Here is a 26,943-nt window from a genome sequence, read left to right on the forward strand (position 1 = left end):
ACACTAGCCTGACTTTATAATGCGGAAGTTTTCTCACCCTGGTTAGTTTATTATTCCTATCGGACGATTACGATACTTCGTCGACCGTTGAAATATTCAATCATGTTCTCATCGGGTTGAATACGCGCGTTTCTGTCGCGATCGCTTCGTATTTACGCGTGTTCAGTGCCACAAGTGCGAGAAACAAAACTCTATTCGTGTAACCGATTTTCTGTTGCCCGGGGATCAAACGAAAACTCGGTTGCAGGGATGGAAAGATTCTTGCGGAAGGTTCGTATTCGGTCAATTCCGTTATCTCGACCCAGTTTTTAACGCAGCCATGAATGTTCAAGATGGACGTTTTCGGTCGCGACAGAGATATCGTTTCTCTTCACCGAGTTTTCGCACCGGATTCGGTTGCACGAACTGAATTTTTTGGTCCGCATGAATATTCGAAGTCAGTCCAGGAGTCGGGATGCCGAATCGGGAAACCAGGACAGAGCAGACGCGGGACGTTGGGACGTGGACAACGATGCGTCATGTATTTCCAGGTACGTCGAATCATTTGTTACGCGAGATGCCTTCGATTTTAACGGACATTGGCAAATTCCACCTGAAATTGAAGAATGTAATCTTGGAGTCTCTATTTGATCTCCTGAAGTCTGGATCACCATGAGGAAAAGGTCAATCTTAAACGTTGAGTATGATCTAACGTACTAATGATATGCCGAGTTGCAAAGAGTTCACGAAGTATCTCGGCACGTCGACGTTTGAAACAGCCGGGGAATTGTATTTAGCCGGCTTGTTACACGCGGCGAGTGCCCGTTGTACGCGAGCTGTTATTAATGCACAAGGGAAAACGTTAACGGAGTCGACGTGGAATTTCAGTCGCGTCTTCACGTTCTTCTTTGCACTTTTCCCAGATTACTCTTTTACGACTATGCTCGTCACACATGCATCGCTCTCGCCCAGCTGCCGCGGACTTTATCTGTTTCATTGCAGCTTGAAGGAAACTATCAAGCGGCCCCGCGCTCTGTCCCACCGTTAATTATTACTTTCTTTATTAAAATGGAGATTAAACGCGTCGACCGAGAGCGTAGCGTCAAAGACTTTAATAAACAATTTCATCGGATTTTTAACGGACGCGCGCGAAAGGAACGACCTAACAAAAATTCCGAGCACCTCCGTGGGCGTCGGACGCTTTAATTCGGCCGCGGTGAAATGTCGAAGTGCGAATCCGCGAGCGGAAATTACGACGAGCAACATCCCTTCTGTCGCGCGGATAAAAGGAATCCGTTCGGCTAACGAACGACGGAACTATTTTCTAGCGAAGCCGGAGTGTCGGTACCGGGGGGGTGATGAGGGCCGGGAAGGGTAAGGTCGGAAGGACGAAAATCGACGTTCCCGGGACTAAATTGTATATCGCAGTCCCCGTAACGCCATCCCCGCGCGGATAATCGGTCGCGCTGTTAAGAAGTTAACGACGATTACGCCGATCTTGCGGAACCGCAGAACGGGCGGCGGGCATTAGCATAATCGAATCGCGAGCGCCGTGATTGGCCCATTGGAACGCGACGAGCCGCGCGCTCCGTTTAATTCGAGATACCGGCAGGACCGTATCCTTTTGCGCGAGTGCCAAATCGCCGAGTGTACGAGACTCATTATGATGCTATCGCGCGATGAAATCGTAATAATAATAACAATTGTTATTATTATTATTATTATATTACATCCGCTATAAATCAAGCGGAACTCGGCGAACGGGTCGCGCACGGGCGATACGACGAGCGCGATCTGCCCGGAAAGCCTCGTCGGATCCGGAGCTCGTAATTATCCGCGTGAAATCCGATTGGCGAAAACTGTTGAATTAAGCGTGCGTCCGAGAGAAAAGTTTCCGAGTAATCCGGCGGATGGTAATTCGGCCATTCGTACGCGCGTTTGAGCGGCAACGTGATTAGAGCCGCGGAAATTTATTCGCCCGGCACGATTTCGTTTACTCGCTTAGACTGGGTCGTGTTCCAGAAGGAGGGGAAAAAGGACGGGGCGGCATAGAGGGAGAGAGAGGAGACGTATGCCCGGTTCTGCTTGTGGAAAGTATAACGGACGCTTTAAATTCGCGCGCATCCCTTCGTCTCTCTAACAGATGCCGAGAAAGTCGCAATTCTTGGCACGTCTCGGCCTTCCGAAGCTGCCCTTTCCGCGACTCCGCGTCGAGCTTGTAAAGTCCTAATGACGAGACCCGAGCGCTGAGACCGGAAGCGAGAAGCAGAGGGAGAAAGAGAGAGAGAGAGAGAGAGAGACCGCCGAACGAGCTCCATATAATTTCTTCGTAAACTCGGTCGTTCATAGAAATCGCATTTCGGCGACGCGCGAGGGCGTCGACGTGTCTCGCCGCGCCGCTCCACACCGGGGTGTAATATCCGTGTAATTTCTGCCAGCTCAATTTTCATTGCCATTTGTGCACGGAAATGAGTCTCGCGGCTAGTCACACGTGACGATTGACACGGGCCGTTGGTGAAGCCTCGCGCGCTGCTGCGCTAATATCGATGGTATCGCGAACCGGACGTCCGCGCTCGTGCTGCGTAGTGCGAAAAAGGGAGCTGAAAAAAGACCGGGGGAGACGCTATTTGCAGGGGCAGCGATGGTCGCTTCCTCGATAATTTCGTTGCGTTCAGTTACGCTAGCTGTACCGCGTCTGGTGTCGCTATGTGGGCGATATAATTAATATCGCTCGCAATACAAGAGATAATTGAATGAAATTGCATCGCGGCCCCGTCACGCGACAGAGTCCTCAACCTCAATATCTATGCTTGATGCGAGCGAATGATACGAGCGGATTGATTCATTTTCCGCGAAATCTCGCCGGCGTCGCGCGCGCGCGCGTGCGAACGCTCTGTGATTTTTTAATATCACTGAAATTAACCTCCTCCGAAAGCCCGCGTTTTTATCTCGGCGTGGCCTTGTAGCGAAATGGGGGAAATTAAAAAAAATTTCATAGCTATTATCACCGTGGTCCGTTTTATCGCGAGTACTTCGCGAAGGCGCGTTACCTACCTGCCCGCCTACCTTCGCTGAATTACTAGCGCCTCGTTAATTTCGCACATCCAAATCGTGCGCGGTACTACGGCCAGCGGAGACGAACTATACTCAGCGCCGCGCCACCAAGAGGCATCGCCACCTCATCTAAACGATCTAAAGAATACGACAGGACGGGCGTCTGATAATTAGAACTTCTACCCGGCTGCGGGGTAATTAAGTAGCGATTAAACCGACGACTGTCAATTAACAGCGCGGAGCGACACCAAGGTCGAGGATTCACGGCAAAAGGACGTCACGGTGGAAGAAGGGAAAGACGCAACGCGCGCGCGACAGGACGACGAACGGCAGGAGGCGTCTCGTTCCCGCCGCGTGCAATCCGAGCGGAAGATCTCGTTACGTCGGTTTTGCCCGTTTCTGCGCTCACCGGGCGAGTCTCGCGCGAATGAAACGCAAATTTCCGCGCGAGAGCACGTACACCACCGGGTCGCCCCGGTAACTGGTATAACTGGCCGCCGAGAGGCGACACGCGGCTTGCACAATGCAGCAGTTTCTGGCTGGCGCGACCCGCCGCCATATCGCGACCGCCGCGTAGAATGACAATACACGTCGCTCTTTCGGTTTAATTAAAGGCGCAGTTCGCCGAATGTTGCCGACCACCGCCCCCTCGGTCTTCCAACCGCCCTCGCCGACTTCTCGCTTCTATCTATTCCGGCGCACGAAACGTATGCCGCTTAATGGAGCGGCGCGTCCGCCGCTCTGTAATGGTACGACACTTTGCACTCGCGCCGCCAGCACGTTAAATAGCATTATCGTCGGCCGCGCCAGGTCGGCGTCCAGGATACTCGCGCGCGCGGAGCTGCGCTGGCCGACCGCGGTGTGTTCCATCGCCGATGGAAGTTAAAACGTGCTCACGTCCTTTGCGAAGTATGGTAATTGGACGCGAGAGTGACTACTCCCCGGCAACTGGTTAGAATTAGCGGGCCCCGGCGAGTGCAAATATGCGCGAAGGAGAGCCGCAATCTCGCGGCGGCGCGAGCTCGGGAAAACCTCTCGCCGAAGAAGGCAACTCTGAGCGCCTCTTGAAAGGTAGTCCATTTTCTCGGGAATCCTTTTAAATTTCACGCGCACATTGATGGAGATACTATCGAGACGTCTGTTGAGTTAGAAAACGATTGGCAATTCGAGAGCTGAAATATTCGCAACCGAGGACGACATTTTTAGTACGTGTTCTCGGAGGTTAATGTCCTATTTTTAATTTCTATTTTTAATTTCCTCTAAATCACATTTAGGAAACTACTGTGATATTAAGGACTAATATAGAGACATTATACACAAGTTTCAGAATTATTGACTATTTTGTTTGGAAAATGTAGCAATAGGCAATTTATTGAAATGTCCGTGCGATATGCGTTTATTTGTTTGAACAATAGTGTGGACACATTTTCGCAAGTGAAGTGGCGTTCCATAAAAATATTGCGATTGCGAGCCACTGTTCATGACAGAAGTTGAAGTGACAGTACATGATGTGAATATTGGCCTATTATTACATTTTTATTTGATATATAAGAGAATGATAAAGATATTTATAGTTTTTCCTGAATCCTCCGTTATAGTTGTGATGCCGAATGTCTTAAATATTGTCATTTTACTGTTGTCATAAACGATTACCAGTTGTGATGCCGAATGTCTTAAAATTTGTCATTTTACTGTTGTCATAAACGATTACCATATAGACTTGTAATAAGTGGTTTGCAATCGTGACATTTTACGTGATGTTGTTTCACTTGCGAAAATATGACCAAACTGCTGTGCAAACGCGTGTACACACATTCAAATATTTTTATAACATTTTCTATCATGTGTGCACCTCTGTTAGCTGGACTGACGAAGAAATATAAAGCATTAATAAGAAAAATAAAATATAAATAATGTTCCCGCGTTTGTTAACATTGTATGCGTGTCTCAATTTCGCGCAGGCAAACATTTCACATTTATTACTTAGATAGTTAAGTAAAGTTTTAGGGGAGTATTTCTTTTCAGCAAATAATACATTTATACAGGATCCCCTTAATATCGCCACTGAAGATCCGGCACTCTACGGATCAACCATTCTCAATACGCATAATTGTGATAAATCGATCTCGCGATGGCCTCACGGAGGCGAGCGAAGATGACGTCGGCGTTCTCGCGTGCAGATTTTCGCGTTTCAATTTAATATCCCGCTTATTCTCCGAGTCTATTCACCCGTTACCGCCGCGCCGCTGGTTGCGCGCGAACACCGCGCGACTGCGGTGCATCCGGACGACCCTGCACCTGGCGCGTCTCCGGCGAAAATTACACGTGCGAGTCTCTCTCTGCGTACGTAACGATGCTCGCTCGAGGTCTGCCCGCTCGAGGTCTGCCCGTACGAGAAAGCATTATGCTCGCAAGTTCGCCGCCCAAGTGAAATGAAGATCATGATTCAGCCGGGCTCTTCTCAGGTCCTTTCGCGGAGCACTCGACGCGCGAGAGCGGCCCTAAGCGGTCGTCTAATTCGAGCGGTCTACCGAGGTCCTCGCGCTGCCGAGGTGCGCTCTTTACACTCACCAGACACCGAGGATCATCTAATTATCAGTTGAGCGAAGCGCCTACATTACGCGAACAAGGACGACCGTCTAATTCCGACAATAGGAGAGCAGCTCGTGTGTTTTTCTCTCGTGTTCGTGTGCGCGCATGCCTTTCCGGTATGTAGCGTGAAGATTCATGGGTATAGCCGCGAGCGATCGTCTTACGGTGCAGCCCCGCGTCTGCGATGGTGAAGTAAGTAGCTGCATACGCGGCGCGTCGTCACGAGAGAAATGATGATGGAGCGACTTTACTATTTTCCTTCGCGAGTCCGCGCGATCCGGTCTTTCTCGCGATGGAAATGCATTTACATCTGAAAGGAGACGAAATCGCGCCGGAGAGGCCAGCGAAGCGGAAGATTATTGTGGCCGTGCAGAATCGCATCTCGTGCACGTTACTCCGTGTGTCCGTAAAAGTATAGTCGCCTTTAAATTTTATCACGCACAGCAGCCCCCGTCAAGGTCTACCCACCAAGCGATACCGTTGACCGACATATAATCGACTTCCTGGATTTCGGTACACACGGTGTTCCGCAAGATTCAACTTGTTATTATCAAAATAGCGGCACCGAAAATATAGCACGCGAAGTCTGCTATAATTATTTGATGATTTTTTGACCGGAACTGGACTTTGAAATAGGCGGGGATGATGTGAGCACGTGAGATGCGAAAAGAAATTCGGTATAGGGGAAAGGAAGTAAGATGATGACTTTAAGGTTCGTCGATATTTATATTATAACTGTACAATTCTTTATAAAGAAATATCACAAAATTATATATGATTGTATTTAAAGTGCATTTCTTATTATATTATCTACATCGTTAATAGATTGAAGTCAAAATACGACAGATTACTTATCATTATTAAAAACCTTTAATGAATTGAGCATCGACTCGTTATTCGTTATTGGCTTAGGAAAATTAGCAAATCATCTTACTCGCTTCTCATTTTACCTTTCTTTCCTCTATTGCATATACAACCAACTATTTTGCGCCATGTGTTCCGACGCTGCTCCTCCCTTACCGAATCCGATGGAAGTTATCGAACGTTTCGAGGAAGATGTTCAAGCCAGGCGCAAAATGAGAATACAAAAAGGTTACGATAAAGGCAGCAGGAAAAGTAGGAGGAGGAGGAGGAGAAGAAGACGACGACGACGGGGAGGGGACGTCGTTCTTATGCAAAGTGCGGATCGAGCGACGAATTCGCACTTCGCCATCTGCGGTCCCGCCTTCTATTCCACCCTGTACGGATTCCCTCGTCCGGCGGAAGTCAGCTCGGGTGTTTTTCATTCGACGACATCGGCTCTCTCGCCCTTCGACCTCCGTCGAGGAGCGTCGCTCTTCCTAGTGCTCCCCGAGTCAAAGACGGTCGCTCGGTATCGGGACTTTCGGACGAAATTCTCGAAGCATCGCGCATATAGCGGAGGATAGAGCGAGTGCTTTACGTTGCCGAGTACGGAGGGAGACGCAAGAGAGGATAAGGGGGGAGGGAAGAGGAGGCGGCGGAAGACTACGAGAGAGGAAGAGAGAAGCGACGCGCGCGGATCCATTCTATTCAAAAGAGAGGGGGGGGGAGACCGCCGCCGTCTCCGCCACCGACACCATCGCCGCCGTGTCTGTGGGATACGATGATGAGGTTATTCCGTCCTCCCACCCTCAGGAAGTGACGTCACATCTCGATGTAATAAACACGAATATAAGTGGTTCCTGCGGCCGGTTCCGACGACGAGAGGTAACGTGGGCCGACGTGATCGAATCGCGACGGAACAGGAAACTCGAGTTCGCGTCCTCGTGCGCCGCCCGACCTCGCCGAATAAATAAGCGTCGACGTCCGACGTCTTCGGGAGTCCTCCCGCCTCGACACGACGTCGTTATAAATCTTGATATAACTCAGCGCGTCGTGCGCGTCGAGACAGATAAATTCGCGAGGCCGCCAATTTCACGGCGGCGCCTGGTGCTCTCGTTTGTAAAACGGTTCGCATACCCTTTTTTTCCGACGCGCCTCGAAACTGACGTCCAATGGCAGAATTTGTTTTGGAATAATTTTTATAAGAGAGAGACTCTTTAACCATAAATATCGATGTATCCGAGAAGGGGAGCTGTAGGCCGATTCTATACTTTTAACGACGCGTCGTTATCGTTACGATGTCGTTGCGTAACTATTTTGTCATATGTTATGCCTACGTAATAACGACTAGTAATGGTAACCAGGAAAAGACTTTGGGAAATAAGCCGATTATTTCATCGGCTTCCGTTTAGCTTATCTTTTACGTCGAATATTAAAGGTAAGAAATTTCGATCGCGTTTTATATCGCCGTCAAACTTCCCACATCAGCAGGGTGGTAAAGAAACGACGGTGGCGCGGAAGTAACGAACAGTTCGCCCACCCAACACGGTGTTAATTTTCATTATACACTGTTCGTTGCTGCGCTCGTACACCATCGTAAGAAAGAGCGAGCGTCATCTCGAGAGAGGCGCGAGACAGGGAGGAAATAAAGTGCGGCCCCGCTTCTCCCCGGGGGCCGAACTTCTTCGTCGGCGTTAAACCACCCCGCGGAGGTGAGGGTGAGCCATTGCCGCCTCCGCTTACTACACCCGCGGACTAATTTTCCGTCTGGCTCCATATCGCGAACACGAGTCGCTGAAGAGGCTCACCCAGCCTCCAGTCGGAGTGGTGGTCGTCGGCGCGCGTGAGGGCGACCGGAAGAAGGAGCGGCTAACCTCGAGAGCCGTTCCTCACAAAGAGCGACGGAGGAGGGCAACAATTATAAACACGGTAGCAATTACTGCGAACTCGAGGTGCGTTCTCTCCCCTCTCCCCCCTTTCTCCCCTTCTCTGACACACTCTCATTCTCCGCGTGAACTACGACTAGGTTGTCGTAACCGCAACCGCGGAAGAAGCCGACGGTCCTCTCCATCGCTGCTAGCACCCCGAATACCTACCTACCTACCCTCGCGCAACACCCCCGGAACGGAGTACTTTTCATCGCCCTCGCAATTGAGTTGGCGTGCGCCGAGTGTGCCCGCGCTAAAACCGAGTGGCTACTCGGCCGCGTCACGTATGGAATCTCGAGTTTATTTCCACTCTCTTCATAGCCATTGTACGCGGATCGCTTCGCGGAGACCTCGCGGACTTTTCTCTCCGGCCGCCTTCCTGGCCGTGAGAAGAGGGGAGTCGCGTAATAAAAGTCACGGTGACGTACGGGCGCGTAAACTTCGACGATATTTACGTGACGACGACCGGCGGCATTACATCTGTCTTGTCGCGCGAGTGGATTAATTGGTCGCTTCAGCGTCAGAATCCGAATTCGCTGCACTACAGTGTGTCGACCTTGCCGGCGGATATCGAAAGGATCTCGCGAGAAATATTTTTTTAGCATCGGCTTCTGCAATCCCTCCCCATTACGTCTGTTTTGTCGCCTCAACATGCGCGGTGTATTACATTCGCAATTTGCATCACGTGCAACTCATTGCATGTGTCACGGTTTAATGACAATTTGCACAATTATACGTGCGTTGTATCGTCGCTCGAGGGGGAATCTATTTCGCCGTACATAGAAACTATTTACTACTATATTACCGCGTAATGTCTATATTATTACGTTTCACCTCTCGAAAAGCAATTGCGATATCAGTATGTGCCGTAATTGAGGGGCTTCATAGTTCGACGTTTGGTATCTCAATTGGTGGATCTTGTCTGTTTTCACTGATAGAACAAACGGGTCAAGAGCTGAACCGAAGTATATCGAGCGCACGCGTTAACGATTTATCATCCTTCTATTTATTCCCCCGTGAAATTTCCTTCGCGCGGTTGGACGCATTATTGCCTCGCGTGCCCTTTAACAGACCGACTTCGAAAGACAGCCGCGATATCGACGAATGGCGCGGTACAGTGGAAAAAGAACAAACGGCCATTTTTGCGACGCGGAATTCGGACGCCGTTTAGACAGATCTGTTATTCCCACACCGCCGATTGGCTGCGCGTCGATGCCTCGGATAAACCAGCATGAATTGCCGAACAGGTACGCGTCGCAGATTGTCGGTGTTCAAAAATCGCTGGCTCCACACGACGAGTTACCCTTTGTTCGTCGCGTATTTATCGGCCGCCCCGGCTCCTCCACGGAGGCCGATACAGAGACGGCTGCACTGTCAGGGATGGTAGATGTTATCTTGGAGCCCCCTGCAGAACCACATATACAAAGATAGATCTCTATATAAAATCTCTATGTAAATTCAGAAATATCGATGTTCCCATCGGTCGTTTTGTCGGCTTCTTGGTTGCAAGTTGGAGTCGATTTTTCCTTCGTGGAAAGAACGAAACAATAGCGACTCCGGAACTATAAATGATTGAATTGAAGCAAGGGAATCCCCGTGATATATACATTTTTGATACGAACATAATGGCGAAAGTTTACTTCGCCCACTTTTTATGTAACTTTTGCCGCAGGACAGCCTCAATTTGAAGTGTAATTACGAGGATATTTAATGCATGAATGAACAAATTTCGCGGCACAGAAGTTTACATATCCAATTAAAATGTTTGAGAGAAATTTGCGAAATCCAAGTTGGTAGAACACAAATGGAAGAAATGACGAAAGTTCTCGATTATCCCGGGTGTTGGGTGATTCATGTATACGTGGGGAATATTCAATGACACGCAGAGAACAGGGCGAAAACGAGACGGCGGGAATAATCCTGCGTAAAATTTTAAGCGCCGGAACTTTTACCACGCGTCTTCCTTTCCGTCCACAAAGTCCCTTGCGGTTGCGGCGATGGAGACAAACCTTAAACCGGCCCTGGTGGATGCACGTAACCGCATTCATACACCGGCGCGACCGAACGAAGGGAACGTAGAACGAAATGCGCGACTCGGAGACAAATCGGACGTCGATCCTCCCGGGCTTTGAAAAGCCAACGATGTATCGAAGCCGTCCGATCGAAATTTCAATGGTCACCGTTCCTGAGCTGAGAGTGAAAGAGTGAGAGAAAGAGAGAGAGAGAGGGAAGAGGGGGAGGAGGCGAAACGGAATGAAAGAGGGAGCGGGAAGGGGGGAAGGGGAGAATCGATGCGGAGTTGATCGGTATTGGCAGCAAGCAGGTAAAGGTACGCACGGTTGCGGTGCAACACAGCCGCCGATACGATGTACACGATGTACGGCGCTTTGTGTTCCGTCATTTTGCGATTCCCCGGGAGCTCGTATGAGAATTTGATAAGGCGGCAACACAGTTGATGCCCGGAACGCAACCGACTCCCTGAAATGCACCCATTAAAGTATCGTTGCTCGCATCGCGCTGCCATGCGATACAGACGAAGATCGAATCGGTTGCACAACGGTGGGCGCAACCACGCGATCGGTCGCGATTTTTCCTGTAAATATCGTTCCCCTCTTTTTTTTCCTCACGTTATATATTACTAGAGCGACCTGTAATGTAACACATAGCATGCTTTATTCACGTTCTTCAATATGTGATTGCGCGTCACGCGTCGACATGTATAAATCGCGTATTAATTTACAATATTCCGCGTTCGACCGTCCATTAGGCGTATATTTATATTTCAAACGATCGTTATTCGAGGGCGTGCTACGTCGGTTGATCATGATGCAAAGTGGCGAGAATTACACGGATCTAAAGTACGCCGTGGAGGATGGATTTTTCAGAAGACGAGAGAGAGGAAGAGGGAAAGGGGGAAATAGAGAGAGAGAGAGAGAGAGCGCACGCGAGAAAGAAAACTTAACGTGACGAGTTAATACGACGTGCTTTTCTCTCGGGTCTGCCTCTCTTCTTCTCTCCTCGCCTCCTTCTTTTCTTTTTGTGGCTGCGCGAAAGCGGGGTTCGGCGGGGATCGGCGAAATGAATCGTATGCCTCGAGGAGGAACGTATTTCTCATATTTTATTCCCACTGCTTTACCGTCGCCTTTTTTCATCACCGTTTGATTCGAAACCCCGAAGTTGCGGGCGGAGTTTCTCTCTCTCTCTCTCTTTTTCTCTCATGGCCCCTACCGCCGCTCGTAACGCGGAGTGCCTAAAGGAGCGCGGGAATTATAGGGGAGGAAAAGAAACGCGAGGAAATTTGCACGTCCTGCCCGGAATGATGAATGAGCCGCTTTATCTGTTCTGCTCTTGCGGATATCGTTCTGACTATTAAAGAAAAGAGACGCGCGCGATATTCGCGCGCGGCGAGACCGTGACGAGGCCCGTTTTGCCCGGCGTTTGCATTCCGCGCGTATACACGCCGCGCTTGTCTCACCCCTCGTCGTCCCGCCCGCCTCGCGCGACTTTCGGCATAAAATATTCATCATTGTCGTATGATTTAAATAATGCAGGGGCAGGTTCTCGCGGCGCGGGAGTACTTTGCGCAAAACCGCGCTATATTTTTGACCTTGCTGTCGCGATTCGTTGTCGCGGAAACGCCGGCGCAATTCGTAACAGAATTTGCCATGACTGCTTTCACGACGGCACTCTCTTTCTCGGGGGGGAGAGAGAGAGAGAGAGAGAGTTCGACGACCTCTCGCCCGGTCTTCTTCGCGTTCCGGCATCGAATCGATAACGGACGGATAATCCAATACGGATGCGAGTTACTCTCCCGAAGAGAGAGAATCGAAAGGGTATCGCGCTCGCTACGTATTACCGACTAATCTCGAGTATATATATATCAGGTGGCGGTATCAGCCGAGTTATTAAGCCGCGCGCCGATTTCGCCCTCCGTAAATCTCAGGTGAAACTGATGGCGCGCGCCGTTAACGGAAAACACGATTCTCTGACAATCTGCTTTCCCAGCGGACGAGGGGCAATCAAGCGTCACTTAAGAGCCCCGCCGTCCGTTTTATGATCTCGCGGACGTGCGCTTCCGTCGGCGAAATTGAACGACCTGCGAAAACGCCGCCGAGTTCGCGATATTTTCCTTTACCTTTCCTTCCTCCGCCCCCTCCACCGGCTAGCTCGGATGCTCCTTGAAACGGCTGGTAATTCTGGCGCGCGGCTTTGCTCACTCGCTCGCTTGTTTCCAGCGCGCTCCTCGAGCGCGACTTCCGCATTCGCTGACATCCGAATTTACCGCCGGTATCAGCAATGCAAATGAAAACATACGTATATAGCGAGTCAACGGGCGTATATGTATTTATATTTATTGGCTAAATCGCCGATGCAAATGGAAATTCACGTATATCCGGATAACATACGTACGTCCCCGCGCGAACGCGTGTGTATATGTACGTACGTATTGCATATTCGTCATCTAATTTAAAATTTATTTGCAAAATAATCCGGCGTCGGTCGAGCACACACACGCAACGTAATGTAAATTTAAACATCGCCGTACGCCGGGTTTAGAATATATTAATCACGACGCGCATGATATTAACCAATCTGCCGCGCGATCCAGTATTTGCCGAAGATGAATGCGAAATTCTCGCGCAAATTGGAATTTTGTCGGCTTGTCTATTTTCCTTTCGCACGTACGTACCTGCTCCCGCTCCCCGGACTGATATTTCGGTAGAACTCGCTTACGTAGTTGTCGCCCCGTTGCGGTACAATGCGCATCCGGCGAATTAGGAGCAATATCGATGGTAATTGCTTTATAATTGCGCGTCTACCTTCCAAGAACACGATCACAATACGCAGTTTAGATAAATGAAGTCCAGTAAGGAACACCTACTGAGAGACGGAGACAGGCGAGGAGGGAGGGGGGGGAGGGTTAGAGAGAGAGCGAGAGAGGTAGATGTAATGAGAGTAGTTTACTGCTTAATCGGAGTTTCTCGAGCGGATTCCCCAACTACTCCAATTAACCCGCCGTAAAATCGGATTGTGAATAGGTTCAAGGATAAATTCGGCGCAATATCGATTAACCGTCTAGCAGACATCTCGACGGCAAGTCGGGGGATCCCATTAATAGCACACTCGAAGGATTCATTCTGTTAATTGCAGCGCGACCGATGCGCGAAGAAGACAATTATAACTCTGACGCGATGTCGACGAGAATCGTCTGCGGCTCTTCGGTCCGTCGACTAATGGTGACGTCGGAAAATCTCGGCCGTGAGTTACGTTCAGGGAATTAAATCACATGAGAGAGAGAGAGAGAGAGAGTAGAGTATATATTTGATCTTTTGAAGTTTAGACCCCTTAGAGTATACAGTAATAATAATTCATTGTCGAAAATCCCTCGCGTTTCTCGCACGCGCATCAGGTGTTCCCTGATCCGCGAATCCGTCCGAGCAGAGGTGAGCTTTTAACGTGCGGATACATTAGCGCGTCGTTCGCGCCTAGGCGCAGCCAGCGTTTAAACGCGAGAGATTGGCCGACGGACGCAGTTTGCGCTGCGGAGCGACTACACGGTCGTTCAGGGTCCGCCGCAGGAAGCGGCCGAGGGCCTTGATGGGCGTCGTTATGTCTCTGTGAACGGCTATGGGACAAATTACACCGTGGGCGAGATAGGTACGGGGGATATTTTTGAATTCGAGTGCCGCGCGCGCCGGAGAAACGAACGTCCCACGCTGGAAGGTACGGATTCTCGGCATCGTTGCGTTGGTGTTCCCCCGCTGTGTGCCAAAAAAAGTCGTACATTTTTTTTTTATGTTACCTGAGTGAGTTATAATCGGTCGCGAGTTTGTCCTTTTTGTCCTCTGCTTTGCGAGAGAGAATTCGAATCAAAGCTATCGTGAACCGAGGTGAAATCGAGGATCTCCGGTTGCTGCGAGCAGAAACAAACGCGCTTTGTTGTAATGATTCACAAGAAGGTATTGAAGGGTATTGAATACTCCCGCAGCTAGGCGATGTCGGTAAATATCTTACTACGCACGCACGAGACGGTCTCTCGCTAGAGCCGGTATCAAACTACGCACGGGAGATAGAGGATTGCGAATTGGAGATTGTGGGACTCGATCAATCTCGGGACAAAGCGGACCAAGATTGAAATTACCCGATTGGTTCAGTTTCAATTCCCAATTCGCGATCCTCAATCTGCAGCACGTCGTCTGATACGAGCTTCAGTAGTTCATCAATCTCGGGGCGTAACGACATTCAGACTCGCGGAAGAAATGTTTCCAGAGCATCCATCACACGTGTTCTTATATACAAATACGTTACATATTATTATTATATTTATTATTACATTATGATATTTGTACTATACGTTTGAGGAGAAGTATCCGTTATAAAAATTCAATTTTCATACCATCGACTTTCATCTCGCAATGCCCGACTTGAAATTTCGACCTTTTTAATTCTACAGTACAATACAATATAATCATCATAGTGAAAGAATAATAGTCAGAATCTTTTTTCTAATAAGTTTTTACTATAGTGTCAGTGACAATAACTCATGCATGTTGTTATTACTATTTTTGCAGTTAAAACCATACAAAAATATGTAATTAAAACTGATAATAACTATAATTTCCCTCAGTGTAGAAGCACTAAAATAGCACAACAGGTTCAATTTCAATTCTAATAATACAATTTACTCTTATTTTATATTAATGTAGAATTGAAATTTCGACTCGGGTAGGCTATTCATTGAGAACGTCAAAGTAACATCAAAATGCTGACTTGGGTCGTTATTGTGCGACGACATTTTCAAAGGCGAATTCATCGTTACAATCGCAGCGCGTTATCTCACCGCATAAATGGGCTGTTCGTCACACTCGTATTTGTAAATGCCGAACGGTTTGTTGTTGTGCATATTGTTCACCGCCGTGTTCGCGTACACGCGGGGGTTTCGCGTTCCAGGCACGTAGCGCCCGTATCGGGACAGGACGAGGGCTAAAACAGGATTGGGCGGTAGATGTAGCTGGCTGTTGTAGCTGTCGGCGTTCAGAGCCTCGTTCAGGAAGCGATCGAGAGCCTTGATGGCCGTCGTTATGTCTTGCGGCCTGCGACGCTGATACGTCGACTCAGCTTTCCCACGATACGGCAGTTTACCGTCATCCAGGTCATCCGTCAGGTACCCGTCGAGCTCTTCGATATCCTGATACGAGAACCGTCGAGGTACGTCGCGCTGATATTCCCGGATACCTCGTGGTCTCGATAACGCCGTCGTTGTCGTCGTCTTCGTCGTCGTCTTCGCCGTCGTCGTTGTGGCTCTCATCGGCGGCGATAGCGACGGCGATGCGTTCGACGGCACTTCCGCCGTAAGCCGAACTTCGTCGTGGTGAATTTCCGTGGGGAACCTCGCCGCGAATGCCGAGAAAAGGAGATATAGTATAATATCTGCGAGGGGGAGAGATATCGCGAGATTTCTCGTCTCGAGATGTGTATCGAGTCAGTCAGTATCTGCTTGAAGATCCCGTCTACTTACGAGAAGTCTTGGAATCTACCGAGAGATATTTCAGTTACATCCCCCGACACGATTTCATCTCCGAAATTTTCCCTTCGGGATTCACCGGTCTCGCGAAATTCATCGTTGGAAATTAAGAAAGTTGCGTCGATCGTTGCCGTGACGTTTCCGCCAAAGGGAGATCGACCGTAAAAGTTCGTTCGTCGGGGAAAACTCCCGAGTTAAAATCACCTACCACGTTTCCGAGATCGCGTTTACGTCAATCAAACGTATCTCGTGCATAACCCATACTCCCGTTATTTTCAAACTATTTTTCCGCCTTGCCAAATATTGCACGAAGGACGCAATGCTGTTTACATATTATGACTATCAGCTGGAATTATTACGTCACGTTCAATTGTATCTTGAGAGGATATTTCTTATTTGTATTTCTTTTTTCTTTAAATTTATATATTTATACTCAGTCTTATAATATGTCCCGAATTACTAACATTATTCAGACTTCACGCGTTATCCAGAATAATTTATTCGTTTAATATATTTCATATTGAGTATCATCGTATGGTGGGTTTCATTCAATGAATAGGATTTGTTTATAGGCTAACAGCTACTCTCCCAATAAATATCAGCTAATAGTAACATTTTCTCACTAAATAATGTGAATGCAAGAAAGAGCCTTATTGCCGTTAACTGAATGAATAAAAAAAAGAATAAAATCGTCGCCTAACAGAGAAAGAGTAGATCGCTCGTACCTCTGAAGGATGTTCGTCCGCGACTGCTGCTGATGGTTGCTCGAGGACGACGCCGATTGGAGTCCTCTCGAGCGTTCCGGCCGCGAGTCTCCGGGGAATACGGGCTGCTCCAGATCATTGCCGATCGCGTGATCGACGTGGACGACGTATTGCGGATGTTTCGGTGGCAGCGTGCTCGCTACCGGCAGATAACTATGCCACGGGCGCGGTGCAACCGCCGCATCCGTGGATGCCTTGGCCGTCAGTATGGCGTTCGTCAGGCAGACGCGTGTCACCTACATTTGCACGGGGAGGACGTCTGTTAGCTTAGTTCGTCCGCCTTTCGGAAACGCATTCCCACCGTGCCGTTATGCGGATCGGCGCTTAAAGCGGCGGCACAATGCCAGATTCGTTTTAGTACCCGGCGGGTCGATGCACCCACGAGCACCCGTCAAGCGAAACCTCGGCTCGGTAGCCAAGTTCACGGCACCGTCGCTCGCTCTCTCGTCGAGGCTATTAGATAAACGTCGGAGCTTTCGCGCCGAAATAGAAAAAAGCTAAGTCGTTAACGCGCCGAGTGACGAATATGGCGATCGATCGGGCGAGCCCGGAGTTTCGTTGGCAACGTTTCAACGTCATGAAGCTTCCCTTTACACGGGGGCGTACTTTAAATTACACTTTAACCCTTCACGGCGCTCTCGAACTATGCCTCCCGACGCTCCGTTCCAGCGGATCCACGTGCATTCAGCTATTCCCGTCGATGCTCGACGGGTTATTTGCATATCCGCATTTTAGTAATTATTTATGTCTTAACACGTTGGCTGCCAACTACGAGATATCTCGTAGGTTGTTTACTTGCCCAGGACGCCAACTACGAGTTATCTCGTCGCTTCATTACTTGATTAAATCAAATTGGCTTCTTAGACCGGAATCGTGAAAAGTTCCGTGGCAGTCAACGTGTTAATGTACAATAGGCTCATTAGTTTAACAAGGCGATAGATTTTATCCGCAAGCATGTAATTAAATATGATGGAAACGCATTAAAATGCATGCTGTAAGTGATCATGTTGCAAGCATTTTTCGGGTTCTCGCTGAAGTATCGGCATATCGTGAGAGGTCGAAAAAATGAGCAGGCAAAAAATGACGTAGAACCGGCTGGAACGAAATATCATGTCGAGTCCAGCCCGATACGGAACCGTAGAGAGTTAATTGACATGTACACAAAATAAAGAAAGATTGATACCTATATGATTCCGTTGGGCGTGACTCTGGATATCACGGAAATATGGAATATAAACTAATTACGTTCATTCGCTATTAAGTGAAACAAGACACCGATGAGAAGCCAATTTCGGTCGCAATCACGGTATCAGGGATTGAACTCAACGAAATTACCCCGGTCTCGATCCTCGCTTCGTTTCGTCGACACATTCGTTAATGGCATTTAATTGCTGTCAAAACACAGCATCGTACTTTACCATGAAATACATCGCAGCGTAATCGTTATTTGAGCCTAACACATTTACGCCGGTTATTATTGCTCGTTCGCCGCGACGTTTCGCTGCGATGTTCGTAACGCGCGCTGTTTCGGAACTCTCGTTACCAGGCAAACAATACCGATTTTCCGGACGACGGCCATCCTCCTTCCACTTCGCAAAAAGGACTAAAACGGCGGCACGCAGTCGGCGTGCCATTTATACAGCGCGCCGTCGGGCCCGCTTAAGAGCCAAGTCTTGTCTCGGCCAGGAAATGCGTAGAGCGTGTATTCCCGTCCTCTGTCCTCTCCAAAGATTTCTACGCTTTCCCCCTTTTCTGTGTCAAGACCGTACGCGTTATTCACAAATCGCAAAGTATTATTAAGAACTTTCCTTTTGTCCCGTGAGGACACTCCCGACGAATACTGCGTAACTTCTGCTTCATTTAAATTTCTTTTGTTTGCTTCGCTTTGGAGCAACGCGTTTCTTCTTAAACGAGGCTCAAAACCAGTCTCGAACATCGGTCTCGAAATATTTCTTATCGCCCGGCGAAGTGAATCTTATACAAGAAAACAAAGAAATTGTGATGTACATATTGCAGTGCGAAGGTTTCATGTGCAGAACATTGACAATCTTTAACATTTGCATACTGTGGAAGTCATTGGTAACTGGCACTATGATATTACTGTGTCTTTTATTAAATTGTGTAAAAATATATTTAATTAATTGTATCTAAAATGGGCTGTATGGCTAATAAGGAAACAAATGAAACGAGATATAAAAGATATGTACTCTAAATTATATTTATTTACTGCACTCTTTCTCCTTTTAGAATGATTTAATCATCAGTTAGACGTTTTTATGATCAATTTAAAAGTACAATGATGATGACATCATTTTAACGTCATTTTGACGTTCGTCAAGATAATCAATACACGTCTACTTGGAATGGAAGTTAACGTGTTAATATAATACTGTAAATAACATATGCATGGAAATTAAACTATTATTTTTCCCCATCACGAAAAATAGACAACATTCAATCCACGCGTACAGTAACTTGAAAATAAAATTATTCTTCTAATTTTTGTTCAGCTCGTAAAATTTGAAAATAACAGTTGATCTGTGATTAAATTATACAATTTCTTTTTAATATTTGCATATGTACTCTATTTTTCACTAAAGACAGTGGAAGCTCATAGCGGAGATTTTAGAATTACATTTTAGACTAATAGCCTATCCGCCGAAAAATGCAACTAACGGACCGTTTGGCGCCATCTAGCGGAATTACTCAAGTCCGAAATGCGACCAAGTTATTTTTTCTAGTTACACACCATCCGCTACGAGCCGCCACTGGCTTCAATACAGAACTGAGAACGTAATATTCTTATCTGGCGTACAGGTTACCGTGACCAATGAGAATGTCATCTGAGTCAACGATAGATCAGACATACTAGTGAAACCAATCGACTCATTTTTACATTGTACAAAAAAATTAAAATAGTCTAATTTCTTCAATTTCTTCTATATTTTCTGATCTTATATTAAATACTTATTACATTATGCAGAAAAATTAAGGAATTCTAATCTTTTCAATTTCTTCTACGTCTTTTTGTATTTGATTTTATATTAAATACTTATTTTTATAAAAATGTGAAATATTTCTCTTTTTCCTCCATATCATTGTATTCGTGAAAATTTATAATTTGGTGTGTCCTGAATTCTACAGTTTTTCCTACGTAACTGAAAAGAGCAAACTTGTTCGCTTTGATGGATACTGGAAAACAAGCTTGAAGTTTTTCTCCCGCCAAATCTCCATTGACATCGTTTTGTATTAGGCGCTTTAATTTTATCGGTTTATGTAGATAGTGCCGTTTCGTAATTAATCAAAGAAATGGACGTTAATGCCGCACAAACAGGTCGGTTACAAGTGCGCGATGAGATTGGGGTCAAGTGTCAAAAATTGTTTCAAGATTTCCTGGAGGAGTAAGTTATTTTATACTAATTACATTTTTTGCAGCATTTCAAAATATCTCAAACTTACTTGAGTTAAACGTTGAAATTAATGATATTGTTGGACTGTAATTTATTTGTGAAATTTATTGTATATTGTATCACTGTCACAGATATAAGGAAGATGGGGAGATCAAATATTTGGAGCCAGCTAAACAACTCATCAGCCCAGAGCGCTGTACATTAGAGATATCGTTTGATGATATAGAAACGTACAATCAAGTTCTAGCTGGAACCATAATAGAGGAATACTACAGGTTGTATAATCATGTTTGACTAAAGTATAATATTATATTCTAATATCTATGTAATATATATAAAACATAATTGATTCTACTACAACATGCGATATGTCATATCATGTATACTATAAATTACTAACGAAAATAATCTTTTGTTTCCTAGGATATATCCATTCTTATGTCAAGCAGTATGCAACTTTGTCAAAGATATAGGGGAGTTGGAAAAGAGTAAGGAATGTTATGTTAGTTTTGTCGATGTACCTGGTAGATTTAAGCTGAGAGATCTGAACACATCACGATTGGGTACTTTGACTCGTATATCTGGACAAGTGGTGAGAACGCATCCAGTTCATCCCGAGTTGGTTCTTGGTACTTTTATTTGTATGGACTGTAACGCGTACATTAAAAATGTGGAGCAACAGTTTAAGGTGAGAAAAAGATTCATTTTGCCATCTATGATATAAATCTAACGACGATTAATCACACAAACTATGATAGGCTACTTTGGTTATTAAAAAACCAATTAATTTTTCAGTTCACGAATCCGACAATCTGCTCTAATCCGGTATGTAGCAACAGACGTCGTTTTTTACTGGATGTGGATAACTCGATATTTATAGACTTTCAAAAAGTAAGGATACAAGAAACGCAAGCTGAACTTCCTAGAGGAGCCATACCTCGTTCTGTTGAAGTTATTCTAAGAGCAGAGATGGTCGAATTTGTACAAGCTGGCGACAGGTAAGAATTTGAAGATGAAATATATTGATATATATGTGATATTTGAAAGAATATTTTAATTTTAAACGAACTTTTTTCTCTTTAGATACGACTTCTATGGGACTCTCATAGTCGTTCCAGACGTGGGAGCATTGTCTCTGCCAAACGCCAAGGCAGAAATTAGACCGAGAAACAGGAACAATGAGCAAAGAGAGGGAGTAAGTGGCCTCAAGACACTCGGTGTCAGGGAATTAACATACAAAACGGCATTCCTCGCTTGCAATGTTACTGCTACGAGCTTGAGAGTAAGTGGAATCAACGAGAATATGCGAAGAGCGAGGTGTATTCTTTTTAAAAAAGAAAACCGCATATTCATCTATTTGATCTGTTCATATCCTTCGTTACAGTTTGGAGGCACAGATATGGCGATGGAAGAAATCTCGCAGGAAATGATGAAGAAACAAATGTCGGAGGCGGAGTGGAATCGCATATACGAGATGAGCCGGGACAAAAAATTATACGAGAACCTAGTTACTAGTATGTTCCCGGCGATCTACGGTAACGACGAGATTAAAAAGGGAATTATCCTCATGTTCTTCGGCGGTGTGCCCAAGACCACGGAAGAAGGCACATCTCTACGGGGGGACGTCAATGTTTGCATCGTCGGCGATCCCAGTACCGCCAAGTCACAGTTTCTCAAGTGCGTGGCCGACATCTCACCCCGGGCGGTTTACACGTCCGGGAAAGCGTCGAGCGCGGCCGGCTTAACGGCCGCGGTGGTGCGAGACGAGGAGTCCGCAGACTTTGTCATCGAGGCTGGCGCGTTGATGCTCGCGGATCACGGTATCTGTTGCATCGACGAATTCGACAAGATGGACTTGAAGGACCAGGTCGCGATTCACGAAGCTATGGAGCAGCAGACGATCTCGATAGCCAAGGTACCCGAAGATACAATGAGAGCGTCCAAATTATTGGAACCATTGTCGAATGTTTTACTTTTAATCTAATATTTATTAAAAAATCGGAGTAAACAAGTACGAATTTTTACTAATGAAACGTACGAATATATCTTTAGGCGGGTGTAAGGGCGACCCTAAATGCTCGGACATCCATATTAGCGGCGGCGAATCCCATCGGCGGCCGATACGACCGGAGGAAGTCGCTGCAGCAGAATGTGCAGTTAACCGCACCGATCATGTCGAGATTTGACTTGTTCTTCGTCGTGCTGGACGAATGTAACGAAATCGTCGACAGCGGGATCGCCAATAGGATCATCAACTTGCATTGCGACAATCTGGACAATCTTGAGATAGTGTACAAGCAAGAGGAGATCATCAGATACATAAATTTCGCCAAGCATTTTAAACCTGTTCTAAATCAGGTAAGACACATTGTAAGGGTTAAGTTATTCATTGGATAACGCTGTCAAATCTTCTCCGTAGGAAGCTGCCGAGCTTCTGGTGAACAATTACACGGCTCTCAGACAGAGAACCGGTAGCGGAAGCGGCAAGTGGAGGGTGACCGTGAGACAGTTAGAGAGCATGGTTAGATTGTCCGAAGCGCTGGCGAAACTCGAATGCGTGGACGAAGTGACGGTGAAGCACGTGAGAGAAGCGAAGCGATTGTTACAGAAGAGCATAATTACGGTGGAACAGCCTGATGTGGATCTCGAAGAGGGCATGGACAACGTGAATGCAGAGGCGGACGTCGACGAAGCACCGCCGCTCATGGAGGCTCTTAACGCGATAGGCAATAACGATGCACCGCCTCCGACTCGTACGTTCGTGTAACTTGTCTCGCTGTTTTACAGCGTTTTCTCACAATGTCGTTATACTCGTGTGATTTTTCAGCCGGCGACGAAACGTACGAGCCGCCGAAGAAGAAATTAACGATGTCCTTCGAGGTGTACAAAAACTTGTCGAACATGTTGATTCTTTACATGAGAAGCGAGGAGAGTCGTGCCGAAAGCGAAGGTACTTTTTATTGCAACGATAAGCATTGCAGTAGATATCGGTAGGATTCTTTTAATCATTATGCATTTCTCTTATAAATTGACGTACGCTATCTGACAGATGACAATAAGGGCGGTATACGGAAGTCCGAATTGGTGGCATGGTACCTCGATCAGATACAAGAACAAATCGATTCGGAGGAAGAGTTGATGGACCGGAAAAACTTCATCGAGAAGCTTATCGACAGATTAATATACAATGTATGTGTTAACATCTTTGATTATAATGTATAGTCGCACTCTTATTTAGGTCTCGTAATTTACAGTATGCACAAATTCTTTTTCTTTTCAGGATCAAATTATAATACCTCTGACGACGACTGACTTGAGGAAAAGAGGTACAGAAGACGAGGAAGACGAGGAGGATCCTTTGCTCGTTGTTCATCCCAATTACGTCATGGATATGTAATCTTACGCATTGTATATGCATTATGTTAATGTTGCGATAATTGAAGTGCCTTGACGAAGAAAGACGATCTACGAACTTTGCAGGAAACTATATATATGTACCAATGTCAATTTAATGTCAATTTTTTATTTAAATTCTGTAGATTCTATAAGATTTTTTCAACTACCGTGACAGAGATTCAAGTAAATAATCACATAGTAAATTATCAAACATTCAACGTAAACATAATTTTTTTAATACTCTGCTCTTAAAAAGGCAAAAGAAATAAAATATAAAAATATTAAATACGACTATAATTCTACTTCTTTTTCAGCTACTCTTTACAAGGATCATAGACATTACAAAATACTATTATTAAAATGCAGAATACTCTTGACTCATTTCAACAGTATGCTAATTACCATCGCGTAAGTCGTGCTAATTGCCGCGCGTTTTAATGCGCGAGTCGGAAAGTGAAATCAACAATCTGGCCCCAGATAGAACGTTGAATTAAATAGCTTCAGTATCGGGCCAGACGTCGTTTAGTCGCTGCCGTGATATCGAGATAAGTATTTACAAGTGTGTCTAAATTAATACACACGCAACGATCACGAAAGCGAGGGATTTTTAAATCTTAAGGCACACGCAAATATTTTTTCGCAAATACGTTTACCAAGAATCCGACGTTATTCGTAAAATTTCTCGATATATCTTGGAATGTTTTTTTTCATTTGGAGAGTTGCTAAATATATTTCTTTGTCGATATGTAGAAATTTCAGCCGAAAGCCACCGGAACCGGAGCCACATTCGCGTACCGTTTACTCCACACTCGTGTATGTGTGTGGAATAAAACGTACAAAGGAGCGAGGAATTTAAAGGATAAACATCTCCGTTCGTTGGCACCCCCGTCCCGCGTTCAACTTCGGCTACAAGGAAGAGAGAAATCGTCCGTCGATGTAACGAAGACGACGGCTCCGAAGTTGGTTACGAGGACGGTGGTAGGGCTGAACGCAGGCTATCTGCCCGCCAACCCTGTCCGCTCCGCGAGACGCTTCCCCAATATTCGAGCGATCGCTGGCACCCGAACATCCCTCCGTCTTGCGGGGTTGCGCGCCACCGTGTGCATGCGTGCGTTTCTGTGTGTGTGTGCGTCCGTTCGCATGAGTGGCTCGCCGAGAAAGAGAGCGAGAGAGCACGCGGGGCAGCGAGAGCGCTGCCGATCGCGAAACGTAGATTTCTTCATGAAGACCTCGTGACCTCGGTTCCTTCTCCTAAAAGATCCGCGAGTGGAACACGGAGAAAAATAATTTGCAACAAGTTTTCCGCCGCAACAAAATTTATCAGTTACTATAGGACGGCAAAACGATTGGTTAATAACACTAATTGAATCTACAAGTTATTTTGCTGCGAGAACACATTAATAAGTGCGGGAAAACACTATTTTGTTCCAACAGCAAATTAACGTGTCCTAAAGACAAATTCAAATTCAGCAGAATATCATAGTAACAAGATTGTTTTTGCTTGAATTATAAGTAATCTGCTAATTTGGTTGTGCCAATTAAATTTTATTGCTGTCGCGACGAATACACAGTAGCAACCGTGTGATATCGCTACAACGGCAAAATTACTTTTCTCCGTGAACGAGTCGTACGAAACTTCGCGACTGGGAAAGGAGGAGGGTGCGAGGAACAAATTATCTTTTTCTTCTTTGAGAGTAGCTACGCTCAAGCACACACGAATACGGATAAAACGGTGAGTCTTTATTGTTAACGTATATTGCAAACTTCTACATTGTAGAAATCTCGATATATATATCGAAATGCGTAGTCTTAAACCCTGCCTCAAAGGGACATGTAGAGAGTCGTGCAATAGCGTGAACATACTTGACACTCGAGTTAAGGTGTAGCTTATTAATTATAGTGCTCTCGCGTGGCGTAGCCGTGCGATAAAAGAAACGAATGACCGACGGTGATATTTCGAGCTTACGCGCGAGCGTAAGTAAGCGGAACCACTTATGCGCTTTCGGTTGTTTGTTTGTCAAACGTAGCTACGTGGATGTTGTCGTCGCTCACGTATCAGGTGGATACCGTCAGCCGGTCGGAAATGATATCCCGTGGGGGAGGAAGGAAGAGCTATCAATCCTTCGCGCGCCGGTCAGACGTCCGCTTATCGTCGGCGAGCACTTGCGAGAGCGCATATTACCCGGTATTCCGGTAAGTTTCTAACACGCGTAAATACGGCGTGAAAACGTTGTTTCTTTAACTCTAATTTGGGCCAGTTATATTCTCGCCGCTATTCTTATAACGTAATTGTGTCTCACCCTGCCTGAAAGGGAAATATAAGTTAGTCATGCCACAGTGCTCGTCTAAATCCTTCTTGCATCAGGGCCATAGGCGTGCGCGGTATCTGCGTCGAGGTACTCGCGTGGCACGCGCTATTCTTCAATAACGTTTAATCGTAAGCGTTATATCATGTTGGACGTTTGTTTTGCACCCTGCCTTAAAGGGATTTGAAAGGTGTTCCTAATCGCCGTGAGGCGCCGCACCGAACAGGATTTTTCTCTTCTCTCCGAGGAACTCCTCCATCAGCGTTTTATTCTTTGCGGTAAATTTCAGATCCGGGGACACGTCAAAACGACGACGGATTATATGCAGGGTTGGAAAGTTACTTTTGAAAAGTAACTCGTTACCGTGACTCGTTTTGCGGGCTTCTCTTTTAGGATTTGCTTCTGCCGTTTTATACATATATGTATGCATGCAAAGTAACGATAAAAATAACGATTATATTCGTCACCCAAAAATGCAACCGTTACCGTTACTGGTGAGAAATGTAACGTCGTTACCAAATCATTATTGAAAAAAAGCAACTGTAATGGTAACGACGCTACAAGTAACGCGTTACTTCTCAATCCTGGATATATGTATGGGGAACGTGACATAATGTCGAATCTCTTTCTCTTTTTCTCTGCCTGTTCGATGCCGGCCCAAGACGATGAATAAATACCTTACGATTAATTAAAAGCTATCAGTCTCAGATACTTCAGTATTTAACCCTGCCTAAAAGGGAAAAAAAGATGGTCATGCTAGTTTGCTCTACCATGATGGGTGCCCTAGCTAACGCACGTTGGATGTACGATGGATTCCGCATGAACGATCCTCCTGGAACAGTTTTTCGGAAACCACCGACACACTGTAAATTCGCATTATTCTCGGCCGCGGGTTCGCCAACGAGCTTCTGCCCGATCGAGTTAACGTCACACTGACGCGGTCGTTTTTTCACCGAATCGACAAGAACAAAAGAACGACCAACAATCGGAAGTCGTGAAATTTGCAAGTAAGATAACGACGTTTACACAGGTTATACGGGTTCTTGCGAGCGAATCTGTGCACCTCGTGAAAAAAAGGATCGATTTCCAGTGCTGGCAAACTGCGCTGTTGAATTCACATCGTTATCTGCCCTCCCCCCCCCCCCC

General features: G+C 46.4%; 3 protein-coding genes across 6 annotated transcripts in view; 1 reads left to right on the plus strand and 2 right to left on the minus strand.

Annotated features, from left to right (window-relative positions):
• The first annotated feature begins 101 nt into the window (after positions 1 to 101).
• LOC106744309 (DNA replication licensing factor Mcm6) lies at positions 102 to 23,741 on the plus strand. Of its 3 annotated transcripts, none has more exons than XM_014618973.1 (12): positions 102 to 270; positions 438 to 530; positions 20,227 to 20,370; positions 20,519 to 20,783; positions 20,891 to 21,093; positions 21,179 to 21,377; positions 21,480 to 22,010; positions 22,148 to 22,453; positions 22,515 to 22,848; positions 22,923 to 23,045; positions 23,145 to 23,284; positions 23,376 to 23,741. In XM_014618973.1, the coding sequence occupies exons 4-12, from the start codon at positions 20,739 to 20,741 to the stop codon at positions 23,490 to 23,492; spliced, it is 1,998 nt and encodes a 665-aa protein (XP_014474459.1). In that variant the 5' UTR covers positions 102 to 270; positions 438 to 530; positions 20,227 to 20,370; positions 20,519 to 20,738; the 3' UTR covers positions 23,493 to 23,741. The 3 variants fall into 3 exon arrangements, with proteins under 3 accessions (XP_014474459.1, XP_014474457.1, XP_014474458.1); XM_014618971.1 differs by lacking the exons at positions 102 to 270; positions 438 to 530 and adding exons at positions 19,387 to 19,584; positions 19,830 to 20,086; XM_014618972.1 differs by lacking the exons at positions 102 to 270; positions 438 to 530 and adding exons at positions 19,387 to 19,584; positions 19,966 to 20,086.
• LOC106744163 lies at positions 15,155 to 19,552 on the minus strand. The gene is made up of 3 exons (XM_014618658.1): positions 19,508 to 19,552; positions 16,647 to 16,921; positions 15,155 to 15,787 (listed from the first exon to the last, which is right to left on the minus strand). The coding sequence occupies exons 1-3, from the start codon at positions 19,550 to 19,552 to the stop codon at positions 15,229 to 15,231; spliced, it is 879 nt and encodes a 292-aa protein (XP_014474144.1). The 3' UTR covers positions 15,155 to 15,228.
• A 1,936-nt stretch (positions 23,742 to 25,677) lies between the features above and the next one.
• The window catches only part of LOC106744230 (facilitated trehalose transporter Tret1-like), a 4,743-nt gene continuing 3,477 nt past the window's right edge, over positions 25,678 to 26,943 (minus strand). For both annotated transcript variants that reach the window (XM_014618809.1, XM_014618808.1), the window contains one exon: positions 25,678 to 26,629. The gene's annotated coding sequence lies outside the window, so the exon portion shown is untranslated. The remainder of the gene's footprint in view (positions 26,630 to 26,943) is intronic.

This window comes from Dinoponera quadriceps, unplaced genomic scaffold, assembly GCF_001313825.1.
Source record: "Dinoponera quadriceps isolate SergipeBrazil2010 unplaced genomic scaffold, ASM131382v1 scaffold707, whole genome shotgun sequence".
Lineage (NCBI taxonomy): Eukaryota > Metazoa > Arthropoda > Insecta > Hymenoptera > Formicidae > Dinoponera > Dinoponera quadriceps.